General features: G+C 47.0%; 6 protein-coding genes across 6 annotated transcripts; all 6 read left to right on the top strand.

The window, feature by feature from the left end:
• Positions 1-1,764: 1,764 nt before the first annotated feature.
• On the top strand, positions 1,765-3,283 carry ATNIH1004_002936 (uncharacterized protein; the record flags this gene model as incomplete). Its single annotated transcript, XM_033567620.1, has 4 exons — positions 1,765-2,023; positions 2,115-2,205; positions 2,409-2,632; positions 2,682-3,283. 4 exons carry the CDS (start codon positions 1,765-1,767, stop codon positions 3,281-3,283), a joined length of 1,176 nt encoding a protein of 391 aa, XP_033429615.1.
• A 678-nt stretch (positions 3,284-3,961) lies between these two features.
• ATNIH1004_002935 (zinc-binding alcohol dehydrogenase family protein) lies at positions 3,962-5,152 on the top strand (the record flags this gene model as incomplete). The annotated part of the gene is made up of 4 exons (XM_033567619.1): positions 3,962-4,223; positions 4,292-4,433; positions 4,493-4,558; positions 4,606-5,152. The coding sequence occupies 4 exons, from the start codon at positions 3,962-3,964 to the stop codon at positions 5,150-5,152; spliced, it is 1,017 nt and encodes a 338-aa protein (XP_033429614.1).
• Positions 5,153-6,149: 997 nt separating this feature from the next.
• ATNIH1004_002934 (amino acid permease) lies at positions 6,150-8,093 on the top strand (the record flags this gene model as incomplete). The annotated part of the gene is made up of 8 exons (XM_033567618.1): positions 6,150-6,312; positions 6,365-6,476; positions 6,521-6,647; positions 6,696-6,853; positions 6,904-7,083; positions 7,130-7,224; positions 7,275-7,646; positions 7,696-8,093. 8 exons carry the CDS (start codon positions 6,150-6,152, stop codon positions 8,091-8,093), a joined length of 1,605 nt encoding a protein of 534 aa, XP_033429613.1.
• Positions 8,094-8,141: 48 nt separating this feature from the next.
• On the top strand, positions 8,142-8,502 carry ATNIH1004_002933 (uncharacterized protein; the record flags this gene model as incomplete). The annotated part of the gene is made up of 2 exons (XM_033567617.1): positions 8,142-8,169; positions 8,357-8,502. The coding sequence occupies 2 exons, from the start codon at positions 8,142-8,144 to the stop codon at positions 8,500-8,502; spliced, it is 174 nt and encodes a 57-aa protein (XP_033429612.1).
• A 682-nt stretch (positions 8,503-9,184) lies between these two features.
• On the top strand, positions 9,185-9,635 carry ATNIH1004_002932 (extracellular guanyl-specific ribonuclease RntA; the record flags this gene model as incomplete). The annotated part of the gene is made up of 2 exons (XM_033567616.1): positions 9,185-9,199; positions 9,264-9,635. The coding sequence occupies 2 exons, from the start codon at positions 9,185-9,187 to the stop codon at positions 9,633-9,635; spliced, it is 387 nt and encodes a 128-aa protein (XP_033429611.1).
• A 672-nt stretch (positions 9,636-10,307) lies between these two features.
• ATNIH1004_002931 (putative nucleoside-diphosphate-sugar epimerases) lies at positions 10,308-11,180 on the top strand (the record flags this gene model as incomplete). The annotated part of the gene is made up of 3 exons (XM_033567615.1): positions 10,308-10,567; positions 10,634-10,733; positions 10,791-11,180. 3 exons carry the CDS (start codon positions 10,308-10,310, stop codon positions 11,178-11,180), a joined length of 750 nt encoding a protein of 249 aa, XP_033429610.1.
• Positions 11,181-12,701: the final 1,521 nt, after the last annotated feature.

The following is a 12,701-nucleotide window of genomic DNA, read 5'->3' as shown; positions in this document are numbered from 1 at the left end:
ACTTTTGATGTGACATGAGAACCACCACAACAAGACTCAGGAGGGTTCCCAAATACCACTAATTAGATGATCATTTGTCTCATTGCTAGGCTGAAATTTTGCCGACATATTTTGCTTTGCTGGTTCTATATGTATGGCTTATTATTCATACTGACATGTGGCTATTAGGCAGTGATGATATGAACCTTATCTGAGCTCATGCATTGCAGAATCCCGACGTCATGAGCAGGATCAAAGAATTGCAAGGCAGATATAATGTCAATGTCATCCTCAGTGTAGATAGACTAGACTACATCAAGGGATTGACGGAGAAACTCTTCTAGAGCTTCACTGCGAGCTGAGTAAGAAGTGGTATTAAACCTCCGTTGCCGTAACGAGTTGGGAGGATGTCAAAGAGCACCAAGAAGTATGACAGTGGGGAGAATCCATAGAAAGTATGGTGTATCAACGATCCTGTGCTTACCTTTCCTCCCCCTATTCGTCATTCTTCTTGCCAACGTTGAGCTGATAGCAGTCTCAGGCACTCCCGACGGAACTCCGCTCCATATGCACTGTTCTCATCCTTCACGGAACTGACAGTATTGTATTCCATTTCTGACGCATGTCAAGTCTAATACGGCATTCTCACTCTCTGTGCATTGTTGGAGCCGCCTCTTTCTTGAAGGAGGTAGCATCTCTTTCCACCTCGCGAATATCTCTCATATGTTAGATGCCATTCAGGCAGCTGTTCTCATGAGCGATGAAGAACAGGAGAAGCGGTACAGAGGGTTCAGAAACTTTAATGTAACCAATACTAGGTAGGCCCTGTCTCGTAGCAGACTACTTTATTCCATCCGCGCTAACCATTGCAGTGCAAAATGGGGTAATCATGCATGGAAAGGATATCTGAACATCTTCCGTCGGCCTTGACAGTATGTCTCGAACAGCGTTGTGTCAACATCCCAGAAATTCATCCAATGAACGTAGCACCATTACTACCACTGAACCCTAATTTACATTAAATACGGCTAATTTGACGATCGCATATATGCCGGAGAAACATGCATGCATGATAAAGAAGAAAGCAGTGCTCATAGAGAGCGTATGGGTATTTTTATAGACAGCGGTATTTTTCAAGCTGAAGCTTAATTCTACCGTGTATCACACGCATCCTGGGATGGAGGCGGTTACACATGTTACTGGTACAGAATAACTACTCCTTGAGAGATGCCGCCGAGGCTATCATATCAAGCAAGCAAGCAAAGTGACCGATGGCGATGGGTTACATCCCCGGCAGCCAAGATTGCCGATCCCATTGTTGATAATGCTAAAGACCCGTTCGGTCCAACCAACACATTCCCCCAACTTTCAGGACCTTTTAGTGTTGCAACCTAAGAGCCATATCTCATGCTTCTCATCGTGCAGGAAAACCAGGAACGAATCACTTACGCTGGCTGAGAATCTCGTCCGCACTGTTGCAGGGAGATAGGAATCAATTAGGTTCTGGGTATTAGCAATCCCCCACATCCGTTACACTCATGCCTGAGTACATGACCTAGTAGTGAGTCTAATGGTAGGTATTTCCCAAAAGTAACCTTCCTATTCAATTTAGTAAATCACTTAGTGGATAATGTTGCTATCTTGGCGACGTCTTCTGGGATAAGGAGGGGAGGGGGGCCTAGTATAAAAGGCCTGTGGTGGAGGTGACTTTGCCTGGCTTGCTAGATTCGTTGGATACAATCCCTTTATGTTTTCTCCTTCTTTCCAGATTCAGTAACAGGTACAATGAGACTGTCTATTGTTTTCTCGTTGATTCTGGCGTGCGCCGTGGTGGCGTCCCGCGAGGGGGAGTCAAGGATGGCTCACCTTATGTCTCTGAAGTTGGAGCATCGCGAGCGGGCCCGTAGCCAGGGTCTTTTCAGAGTCAATAAGTACACTGACAAGGGGAGCACCAAGTGTGTGGATGGCAAGGCGGGGGAGTATTCTTGCGAGAACGTTGATCTTCAGGGTTTCCTGAGCCACCAGGCACTGGGAAGCACCACCCGTGAAGGCAACGATATTTGGGGCATGTGTGCTATTTTATCCCTTGGGTTGTGCAATTCCTGGTCCTTATACTGACGTGTGTGCTTTGATAGGATGGACCTCCGCAGATGGTCGCGAGTTCGGTATCGTCGGACAGACTGATGGCACTGCCTTTGTCGAGATTCTGGATGATGGTAGCCTTGAGTATGTTGGCCGACTACCCACCCAGACGAAATCCAGTGTGTGGCGGGACATGAAGGTAATTGGGGAGCATGTCTATATTGGATCGGAGGCTCCGGGACATGGTCTGCAAATCTTTGATCTGAAAAAGGTACCTACTATCTCCAGATGTGCTATAGAAACATGCAAGTATTAACATGGTGGAACCAGCTGCTCAAAACCAACAGTAGCTCGCCGACAAAGTTTTCGATCAAGAACGACCTGACGGCATGGTACAACGACTTCGGCAGCTCCCACAACATCGTTGCTCACGAGGAAGAGAACATGATCTATGCGGTTGGTACGGCTCGAAAACTCAACTGCGCCGGAGGGCTATGGATGGTGGATGTTTCTGATCCCGCGAACCCGGTTTCTCCGGGCTGTGTCAATGAAGATGGCTATGTGCACGATGGTAAGCTCTGATAGTCTAGTCAAATCCAGTCTTCGCTGACGCACAGCAGCACAATGTGTGATCTACAAGGGCCCTGACAAGAAATACACAGGGCGGGAGATCTGTTTCAACTACAACGAGGACACGCTCACCATCGTCGATGTCACTGACAAGAAAACACCCATCCAGATTTCCAAGACTCCCTACGTCGGATCCAGCTACACTCATCAAGGATGGATCGCTACAGAAGACATGGCGTATCTCCTCCTAGATGATGAACTTGACGAGATGGACGGCACCGGCGAGGCAGCCAACGGCCACACCACGACATACGTCTTTGACGTGAACGACCTCTCCGCGCCCAGACACACAGGAACCTACCAGTCACCTGTACGATCGATCGATCATAATCAGTACGTGCTGAACGGTCTGACGTATCAGGCCAATTACGGCAGTGGGCTGCGCATCGTGGACATTTCGTCCATTCCCGAGGACCCCTCGGGCAAGGGTCTTAAGCAAGTGGGATTCTTCGACTGCCATCCCGAGGATGATGAGGAGGGTGGTAGAGTGGAGTTTGTCGGGAGTTGGAGCGTGTATCCGTATTTCCGTAGCAGGTATATTCTGTTGAACAGTATCGAGAGAGGGGTTTACTCGCTTAAGTATACGGGATGAGAGGATTTGGTCGTTTATAATGAATATAGTAAATATTTGGTTAATGTTGCTTGTTAATGCCTGTTATTTCCTCTCCTTTCCCCTCACATATAAGTTGAATGATATAGGGAGAGGAGTTCAGGGCGGAAATGATGGAATATGATATAAATTGATAATTTCTGTAACAAAAGTTGATGATATTTATTTACTTAATTAGAGGTGTGGCTAGATACACGATATTTAAGCCGTTGCACGTTTCCTAATCATACCTGTTATGTTTGCTTTACAATGAAACTTCTATAATACTCACATATAGATCCAATCTCTCAATCGCTGCCTCGATATAGACATAGTTGGTAATGAAAAGAACGATATCTACACATACTGATATGGTCGATACCAGTAAAAATAAGATGAGTGGATGCATATGCAGGATATATCGTGTATCAGAAGGTTCTCTATTAGTATACTGACATATAATTGAATCATTATATTAGACGCTAAATTGCTGAATTCGACCAAATCAGCACGATATTCCAACTCTCCAGCTGTATGCTCAGTAACCTCCCCTCTGGAATTAGAAATCAATCGGCAAGATTATAAATCGCACAACGGCAAAGCATCACTGGAAGGATTCCAATCCACGACTAGGTATAAGTGTCCCGTCTATGCTCCATACAACGCAATATCCACTTCACGATGCCATCGCGAACCGCTGTCCAAATCATCAGCTCCGGGGTAGTTGGAATCCGAATCATCCCTGCTCCTGGCATCCGTGACGGCTATATCATTGCAGAGACACGAGCGTTTGCCCTGAACCCGACAGATTGTCACCATGTTGATGGACTAGGTGGTCCAGGGACAATTGTCGGATGCGACTGGTCCGGCGTGGTGAAGGAGGTGGATAGGGATGTTACACGATCTAAAAAGGGAGATGAGGTGTATGGGATTTGTCATGGAGGTTTGTTATATTAGCTATCTATCTATCTACTTTACTATGAACTGAGACTTATTGTTAACGGGGTTCAGATATAGGGAATACAGTGGAGCTTGAAGATGGCGCCTACGCGGATATCATTGCCTGTAAGGAACATGCTGAGTTCCATAAACCTAAAGATTTGAGCTTTGAAGAGGCGGCTTCACTTGTTGCTGCGCTGGTGACGGTTGGACAGTTGCTATAATGGACGATGAAATTGCCATTGCCTTCGGTGCATACAGTCGCTAACTCAGGGCCGACGATGTTTGTTTACGCAGCGAGTGCGTCGACGGGCACACTGCGATCCAGGCTGCAAAGTTGTACGTTAAACTCTTTGTTCGTTGCGAATCATGCTCATGATAGATAGATCGGGGTGTCGTGTTTATGCGGTCTGCTCACCCAGTAACTTTGATCTTGTCAAATCTCGTGGTGCGGATCATTGGTTTGATTGCAATGTGCCGGAATGTGTTGAACAGATCCAAAGTGTGGCGGGCTCTTCAATTACCTACTTCGTTGATTGCGTTGGAAGCCAGGAGTCAAGCAACTTTTGCGGTAAAGTCTTGTCACCTGCTGGTGGTCACAACCTGAAGGCGCCTTTACCAGAGTCGTTTAAAGCGCTTAGGCCAGAGGAGGCTGCGATTGCGATGACCGCAATAGCGTATACATTGCTTGGTGAAACATTTGAGCTCCCTGGCGGGATTGTGTTTCCAGCTGACAAGGATGAAGAAGCATTTGCGAAGAAATGGGCTGTTGTTATCGAGAAGCTGGTTTTGAGTCAGTACATCAGACCTCATCCTGTTGACATTCGCCAGGGGGGGGGGGGTTGGACGGAATACCCGAGGGCTTGGATGAACTTAGAAGGGGAGGTACAAGAGGGAAGAAAATTGTATATTCAAGGGGTGGATGATGCTTGACCTAGCAATCGTCAACTTAACTCGAATTAACCTACCCGTCTAAATCATATCGCACCGATAGCCCGTACTCGAGGTCAAGCCGTGGACACCAGTTCATGAAAAGAATGGTGAATGTTTGATGATCCATGTACAGTGTATTTTCATCCGCGTCATCTCTGTAATGCGTTTGGAAGCCAGAGGAAAAAAGTGAAACCTAACTATGACATCGAGACGACATGTCTCAGGTAATATGGGGCTCTCTGCTTATACTTGTTGGATTAGTGCTCCTACTATGTTTCTCCGTAACGCTGCCTAAGCTGATCGAAAATTCTGGTATCTGTCTCTAGGTTAAGATAAGACAATTTCATCAGCCCCTTCAAATGATCAGTGAAGGTCGATGCGATGCATCTTGTCGTCTCAGACATGCCTGAAGTGATGGAATGCAATTTTTCTGCCTCAGCCAAGTACCATCTACCATGTATTGCAATGTTTCTGAGTTACTGAAGACATCTCAGAAAGTCCAGGAGGAAGATAAATAGGGAGGGCACTTGTGAAATTCGAAGAGTGGGTGGACCAATCACATTCTTGATATAAGCAGGGTTGTATTTTCGGCAACAATGCCTGCTTCGATTACATCAGTTTGTGAGCAATCCTCTGGACTCTGGTGACCCCTGCAGATAAGTAGAGACCCAGCTAATTAGAGTGTAGGAGGTAGCTATTGCTGGAAATTGCCAAGCAATCAGTTTATCAAGCTACTCTGACAGATGTAGAATGGTGAGTAAAACGACGATCGGGCGCGGCCATCCCGCCACCTGCAGCCATTATCACGACATCCGCAGCAAATGAACGCTCCGCATATGTGGAATTCTGGAGAACCTCCTCCCACGCGCTCTTGCATCATCATGGACGCCTGCAGTCAAAATACTCCGCTCCTGCAGAACATGCGATCCCGGAATTTTATTTCACAGTTTTTTGTGACCTCGATACCTTATCACAATCTTGGTGTTGACAAGAGTCAATGACGGCCTCACTCGGTAAAGATGGCCTCACATTTCGGACTCAGTCCGCTACCGACGAGGAGAATACACTCCAGACGGAATCGGCAGAATCAAACAATGCTTTGGTAGCCCCGTTGAAGAGAAAGCTGCAGTCGCGGCATCTGCAGATGATTGCAATTGGGGGTGAGTGTTCCGACGATATCAACAATCCTACCGGTCGCTAAATCCAGGGCAGGGATTATTGGACCGGGATTGCTGGTGGGTTCCGGAAATGCACTTAGCAAAGGTGGTCCAGCAGGCTGTTTGATCAGCTTTGGATTGGTCGGTATCATCGTTTTTTTTGTTATGTAGACAGCCCGATCAGCATCGATGAGCTCTGTTGACCGAACAGGCAATCGCTGGGTGAAATGGCCACGGCCATCCCCGTATCGGGATCGTTTACCGAGTATGCAGAGCGCTTTGTGGATGACTCGCTTGCTTTTGGCCTCGGATGGGCATATTGGTATCTATGGGTGACGGTATGGACCTCAACGTCAGCTCATCTCGATTGCATGCTGACTAGGCAGATCCTTGCGAACGAATACAATGCGATTTCCCTGGTGATTGGATTCTGGACTGACGCCGTACCTCAATGGGCCTGGATTATTATTTTCTGGTTTCTGTTCCTTGGTCTTTCCAACCTGGGTGTCTTGGCATACGGTGAAATGGAGTTTTGGTTGTCATTGTGAGTATATCTATTGCCTGGACTTGGCTTCGGGACGCTGACTTGCGTAGAATCAAGGTTTTAGCGCTCATCGCATTCTTTATTTTAGCTATCTGCATCAGCACGGGTGGTGTAGGACCACATGCAATTGGTTTCAAGTACTGGCATGATCCGGGAGCCTTCGCAGATTCTATCAACGGTGTTGCAAAAACCTTCGTTGTTGCAGGCACACTGTATGCGGGAACAGAGATGTAGGCAACCAACACCCATTGCCGAGAAGATACTGACGTGTGACAGGGTCGGCATTACTGCTGGAGAATCGTCGGATCCCCAAAAAGCTGTCCCTACCGCCATCCGTCAAGTGTTCTGGCGAATCCTAATCTTCTACATCGGTGAGTAACCAGGAGCCATACTTTTTGTTCATATATTTATGGATGAGTAGGAACGATGTTCTTTATTGGGATACTCCTCCCGTACAACGATAAGCGGCTTCTCGGTGCGAGCTCAAATGCAGCCAACTCTCCGTTGACAATCGCGCTCCAAGATGCCGGTATCCTCCCGGCGGCTCATTTGATCAACGCTCTGATCGTAATCAGCGTCATATCCGCCGGGAACAGTTCTTTATATGTTGCATCCCGAACGCTTCTATTCATGGCGCGTAACCGCAAGGCCCCTCGGATTATCGGGCGCACCAATTCTGCTGGCGTACCCTGGGTGGCTCTCATCTTTTCGAATATGTTCACTTGCATCGTATTCCTAACTCTTTCGTCGAGTGCGGGCAAGATTTACTCTGCCCTGATCACTCTGTCAGGAGGTAAGTTCTCTCATCCAGCATACCATGCTCGACTGACTCTCGTGGGCAGTGGCGACATTCATCGTCTGGGCCTTCATTAGTCTCGCTCATATCCGATTCCGACAGGCAATAGCCGCTCAAGGGGATGATCCCGCGAAACTTCCGTTCCGGGCAACACTCTATCCTTATGGAACGTACTTTGCACTGGCGGCAAATATCTTCCTCATCTTTTTTCAGGGGTATACGGCATTCTTGAACCCGTTCAGCGTGGACGACTTTGTGATTAATTACATCCTACTTCCGGTGTTTGTTCTGTTCGTGGTGGGGTATAAGATTTGGAATAAGACTAAGATCGTTAAGTTGGAGGAGATGGATATCTGGACGGGCAGGCGAGAAGTGGTGGATTATGGGGAGGGGACAAAGCCGAAGACTTGGAGGTCTCGAGTGAAGAACGTGATTGTGGGATAGATAGTCACGGGACAAAGTCCGAGCACATGCATCTTGTTTCTACTCCAAATGAACGTCTACATCAAGCTCCATATCAGTGAGTTTGTTCAAAGGACTAGACCAGAGATATAGCGAGCTGCTTTGTTCATCTTTATTAGGCAGTCTATATCTTTAATCTCAGAATCGACACAATTCTTCTTTCACTGAAGCCGGTTCTGTTTCCTGCTTAACGTGTCTGCTCGCTAAATCTTCAGAATCGTAATATGTCGGCTGACAGATGATAGGCAAATATGTTCCCTTCAAGGTTGCCGGTGCAGCGATAAGAACAATGACCAAGGAAATCCACATCTCGCGACCAATAATTACACATCGCACGCACATGACAGGACGGGATGACACATTGGGACGGGAGCGCGATACGGGCTCTTGAGACGATGCAAAGGCACCCTCCGCTGAGTTACCAGATATAAGGTCCCAAAGCGAGCAAGTCACCTGTGATATTCGATGGAGGAACGGGCCGTATGCGGATTCCGACGGAGAGCCCGAGTGGCGGGGTTTGGTGTAGATTGTTTGATTTAAAGAGCCGTCGTCATCGACTCACCAATAATTGGACATTATTGAAGCATTTCTTTTTGCGGCAGAAAGCACCGTGGACATATGATTTGTCTTGATGCTCTAGTAGGCTCTTGGACTGTGTTCCGTCCTGATCGAATCAATAGCGCACGCCACGGGTAGTACAATGCGATACGTACCCCCGTGCAACCGCCGATTCCATCTAGACATCGTGATCGAATCTCTCTGTCCTCATTGGGTGATGAGCCTTCACGCGCCGAGCGTCACTTTCTAGCCGTGTCCTTCCATCGAATAAGGGCTGCTCTACGACCAACGGGATCGGCACTTCCTGGTGATCGGCATTGGTACCGGGACCTGCGTCGTGTCTCTTCCAATCTGCTTATCGTGAGTCTTCACGGGGAGCTCCGATGTAACCCCAGTCTTGTTGACAGACATTTTTCCGTGTAAGGAGTTGGATCTACATATATGGAGTACAATGATGGCTATATAAGTAGTTATCCGCTGGGTTATCAGATCAGCCAGATCGAATCCAGATCAGAATGTTGTACACGAAAGTGAGTTCACAACCCATATTACTTCCTACATGATACAGATATTTAGATGCTAATGAATAAGTAGATCATTGCTTTTACCTCCCTCCTCGCAGGGGCACTTGCCGCCCCCCACCCCCGTGCCTGTGACTACACCTGCGGCAGTAACTGCTACTCGTCCAGCGCAGTCTCGAGCGCTCAAGATGCCGGATACAAGCTGTACGAGGACGGCAAGACGGTCGGCAGTAACAACTACCCGCACAAGTACAACAACTACGAGGGCTTTGATTTCCCTGTTTCGGGCACGTATCAGGAATGGCCGATCCTGAGCTCCGGGGATGTCTACAATGGGGGATCACCGGGCGCGGACCGGGTAGTTTTCAACACGAAGAATGAGTTGGCGGGTTTGATTACGCATACTGGGGCGAGTGGGAATAACTTCGTGCAGTGCAAGTCTTAATTACGAGATATCTACCTTGGGAATGTGCTTGATTGGATGGTTGTGACTTATTCCATTCAATTTACTAGGTAGCATTGCCTTGGCCATTTTCCTTTATTGTAGGCTACGTCTTGCAGATATGTTGTCATATCTTTAGTATATTATAGGTGCGCGTTGACTGCACCTGGAGATGGCTATCCCAGAATGGAATAGCACGTGAAAATAGACTGTTGACAGATAGCGAGAGAGGTTTGATTAAGCTCGTGGGCCCCGCAATGTGCAGGGTATATTTGATCTTAGGGGATGCTACAGAGTAGTATTAAAAGGTTATCAATATTCCTCTGGTATAGGGCTTCTACTGTAGCATAGAATAGATCTACAGCTTAGGTCCTAGATAGACGACCAGTAGGAATACCCGATGTCCAGGTGAATATACCCTTGAGTCCATAAATTAGATAACACATTTAGCACAGAATCATACTATCTACCCAAAAAATATACAATATAAAGAACTAGAAAGCCACCACAGTATAACCATAACAAGTCTGACCAAGTTATCTCCATGTCATCATGAGCGTATCGGAAATAAGCTTACATCCGAGTCATCCACCAAGCCCTATAAAACCCTACAAACTCAATCAACAAGTCTCCTTCAATTCCAATGCGATATAATCAGAACAAAACAAAAAAAAAATGCGTCTAATCCTAACAGGAGCCACGGGCCTCGTCGGCTCCGCCGCTCTTAACCATATTCTAACACTACCCCAGGGACAGATATCGCGATTATATATTCTCAGTAGAAGTCCCGTGCCAATGGCAGATAACCATCCCCATGTCACCGTGATCGAACACAAGGATTTCAACGAATACAGTCCCGAACTACTAGAGAAGCTCAAAGGAGCGGACGGATGTATTTGGGCACAGGGAATTTCTCAGACTCAGGTGCCGAAAGAGTGAGTCTTATAATGTACATTTTTGAGTTCAGTTTATATTGCTAACCAATGGAAACAAACAAAAAGCGAATATATAAAAATCACTCTTGATTACCCCCTCGCCGCTGCAAAGGCATTTTCAAGGTTATCTGATTCATTTAATTTCGTTTACGTCTCTGGAGAGGGGGTATGGACCCATTCATCGTAAATATCGTGGAGACATTAACTAAATAATATACAATAGGCAACCCAAACCCCGACCCGATTCACCCCTATATTCGGCCGCATAAAAGGCGAATGCGAAGCCTCTCTCATCGAACTGTCAAAGAAATACCCCAGCTTGAAACCCTACTCTGTGCGACCGGCCTTTGTAGACGCAGGCAATGACCCGATAGTACTGAAGGCTATTCTCCAGCGCCCCGATCAGCAGACGATTGGCAAGCGGCTGCTTCGGGGGACGCTTGCGCCGGCAGTACGGTGTCTATGGGCGAATGGAGCCTCGCCTACGAAAGATCTTGGAAGGTTTTTGACGAAATTGGCGAGCGGGGATGGGAGGCAGTTGACAGGTGAGGGTATCGCAGGTGAAGGATGGATTGTTTCGAATGTTGCGTTTCGGAGGGAGGAGGGGATTTGATGCTTTGTGGTTGGGCTTATGTGATATGGGAGCTATGGCATAGGAGTAGGATTTGAAACTTTGGGGAAGGATGTATACTATGATATATTGGAGTTAGAAGTTTTATAGATGTGGTGAATCCTGAGCATTATTGTCCTGGGCAATATCATCCCAAGTTGTTGGTGATCATATTCAAGGTTATGATATTGTGCACGAACTTGGCCTTGCGTATTCAACAATGTGGTCGGCAAGAAAACTAAAGGTTGTCACCATCAGAGACACAAAGGAGCTACACGAGTGTAAAACCCTAGATTCTCTAGGACTCGCGGACACAAGGACAACAATACTAGAAGGCTCTAATCCTCGAATACTGGAATAGTTTTTCCTGATGGGCTCAATGGAAACACAAATGCCTCGCCACAGAGACGAGAGCGATGAAAATAACTCTGTAACCTTCCGAATCAGTTGAGCTGATCACAGCCCTCTAGCTGGAACAATATGCTCCAATCACCTAAGAATAGATGAGCCGCCCTGAAAAATTATACAAAAAGGATTGCCATCCTACTACGGAGGGTATGAAGTGTCTGATGACTGAAGCGTTCTTGAGTCCCTACCCACAGCGTCGTGCTGATCTGACTTCGGTAAGAGAAAGAGAACTTGTGATACTCTCTGAAGTCAAAAGTTTCTCACTGACTTTGATCGTTTCTACCATCTGCCACGTCATGGCGATATTCCAACACATCAACCATCCTTGTTGCCTCAAAGTTTTATTCTTACCCCGTAAACCCCTGTCGTTTCCCTCTGATACATGGACCCTTGCATCCACCCCTTGGAACAGGCGTTATTGGATGCCGGCCGCTTTAGGGGTTCAAACCGTCGAACACTGGATGGAACTTGTGGATCACTTGGCAGCTCGCGTTATGACTGGTGGCAGGGACGGGTGCACAACAGCAAAGGGATGCGCGACAACTATGGTTTACTGAAGAGGGGAAAGGAGAACACAGATCGTGATGGATCGGTCTGAAGATTCTGTTCAAGAGCCGCGGTAGAAACAAGCGATGGGTTGGGGAAACGGAGAAAACTGCCTTGTTGCTATATTAAGGCTCGGTTAGTATTCAGCCCCGAAAGTGACTGCCGTAGAAGGTATGGAATCAGAATGGAAATGGGCTCTTCTGAGCTTCGAACAAACCAAGTCTCGTAATGCGGAACATCTATCAGTTTTGCGATAGAGTTGGGACGGAATGAAGCCATGGAATTTGCATGTGCAGTGTAATTACCGATTGGCTTGGTCCTGATTTTGAATCAGGATCTAAGGGATGCGATCTTCATTAATATACTCCGTAGGATGTTCTGAAACCCAAAGACTCTTTAAATTGTTTCGTATTGAGCCCTTCCCCAGACATTATGATATTGTCTGGAATTTCAGGAATGCTAAGAGAAACGACAGGTGACGGACATAATCTTAATGTGATGAATCATAAGAGGAAACTCGAGAGGATTCGAAATATCCAACCGAGGGCCATTAATGAGTATTCGAACTGA

Source organism: Aspergillus tanneri (genome assembly GCF_003426965.1).
Source record: "Aspergillus tanneri strain NIH1004 chromosome Unknown AapTan_1_pilon_pilon_pilon, whole genome shotgun sequence".
Classification (NCBI taxonomy): Eukaryota; Fungi; Ascomycota; class Eurotiomycetes; order Eurotiales; family Aspergillaceae; genus Aspergillus; species Aspergillus tanneri.
This window is presented reverse-complemented; position numbering and strand designations above follow the sequence as displayed.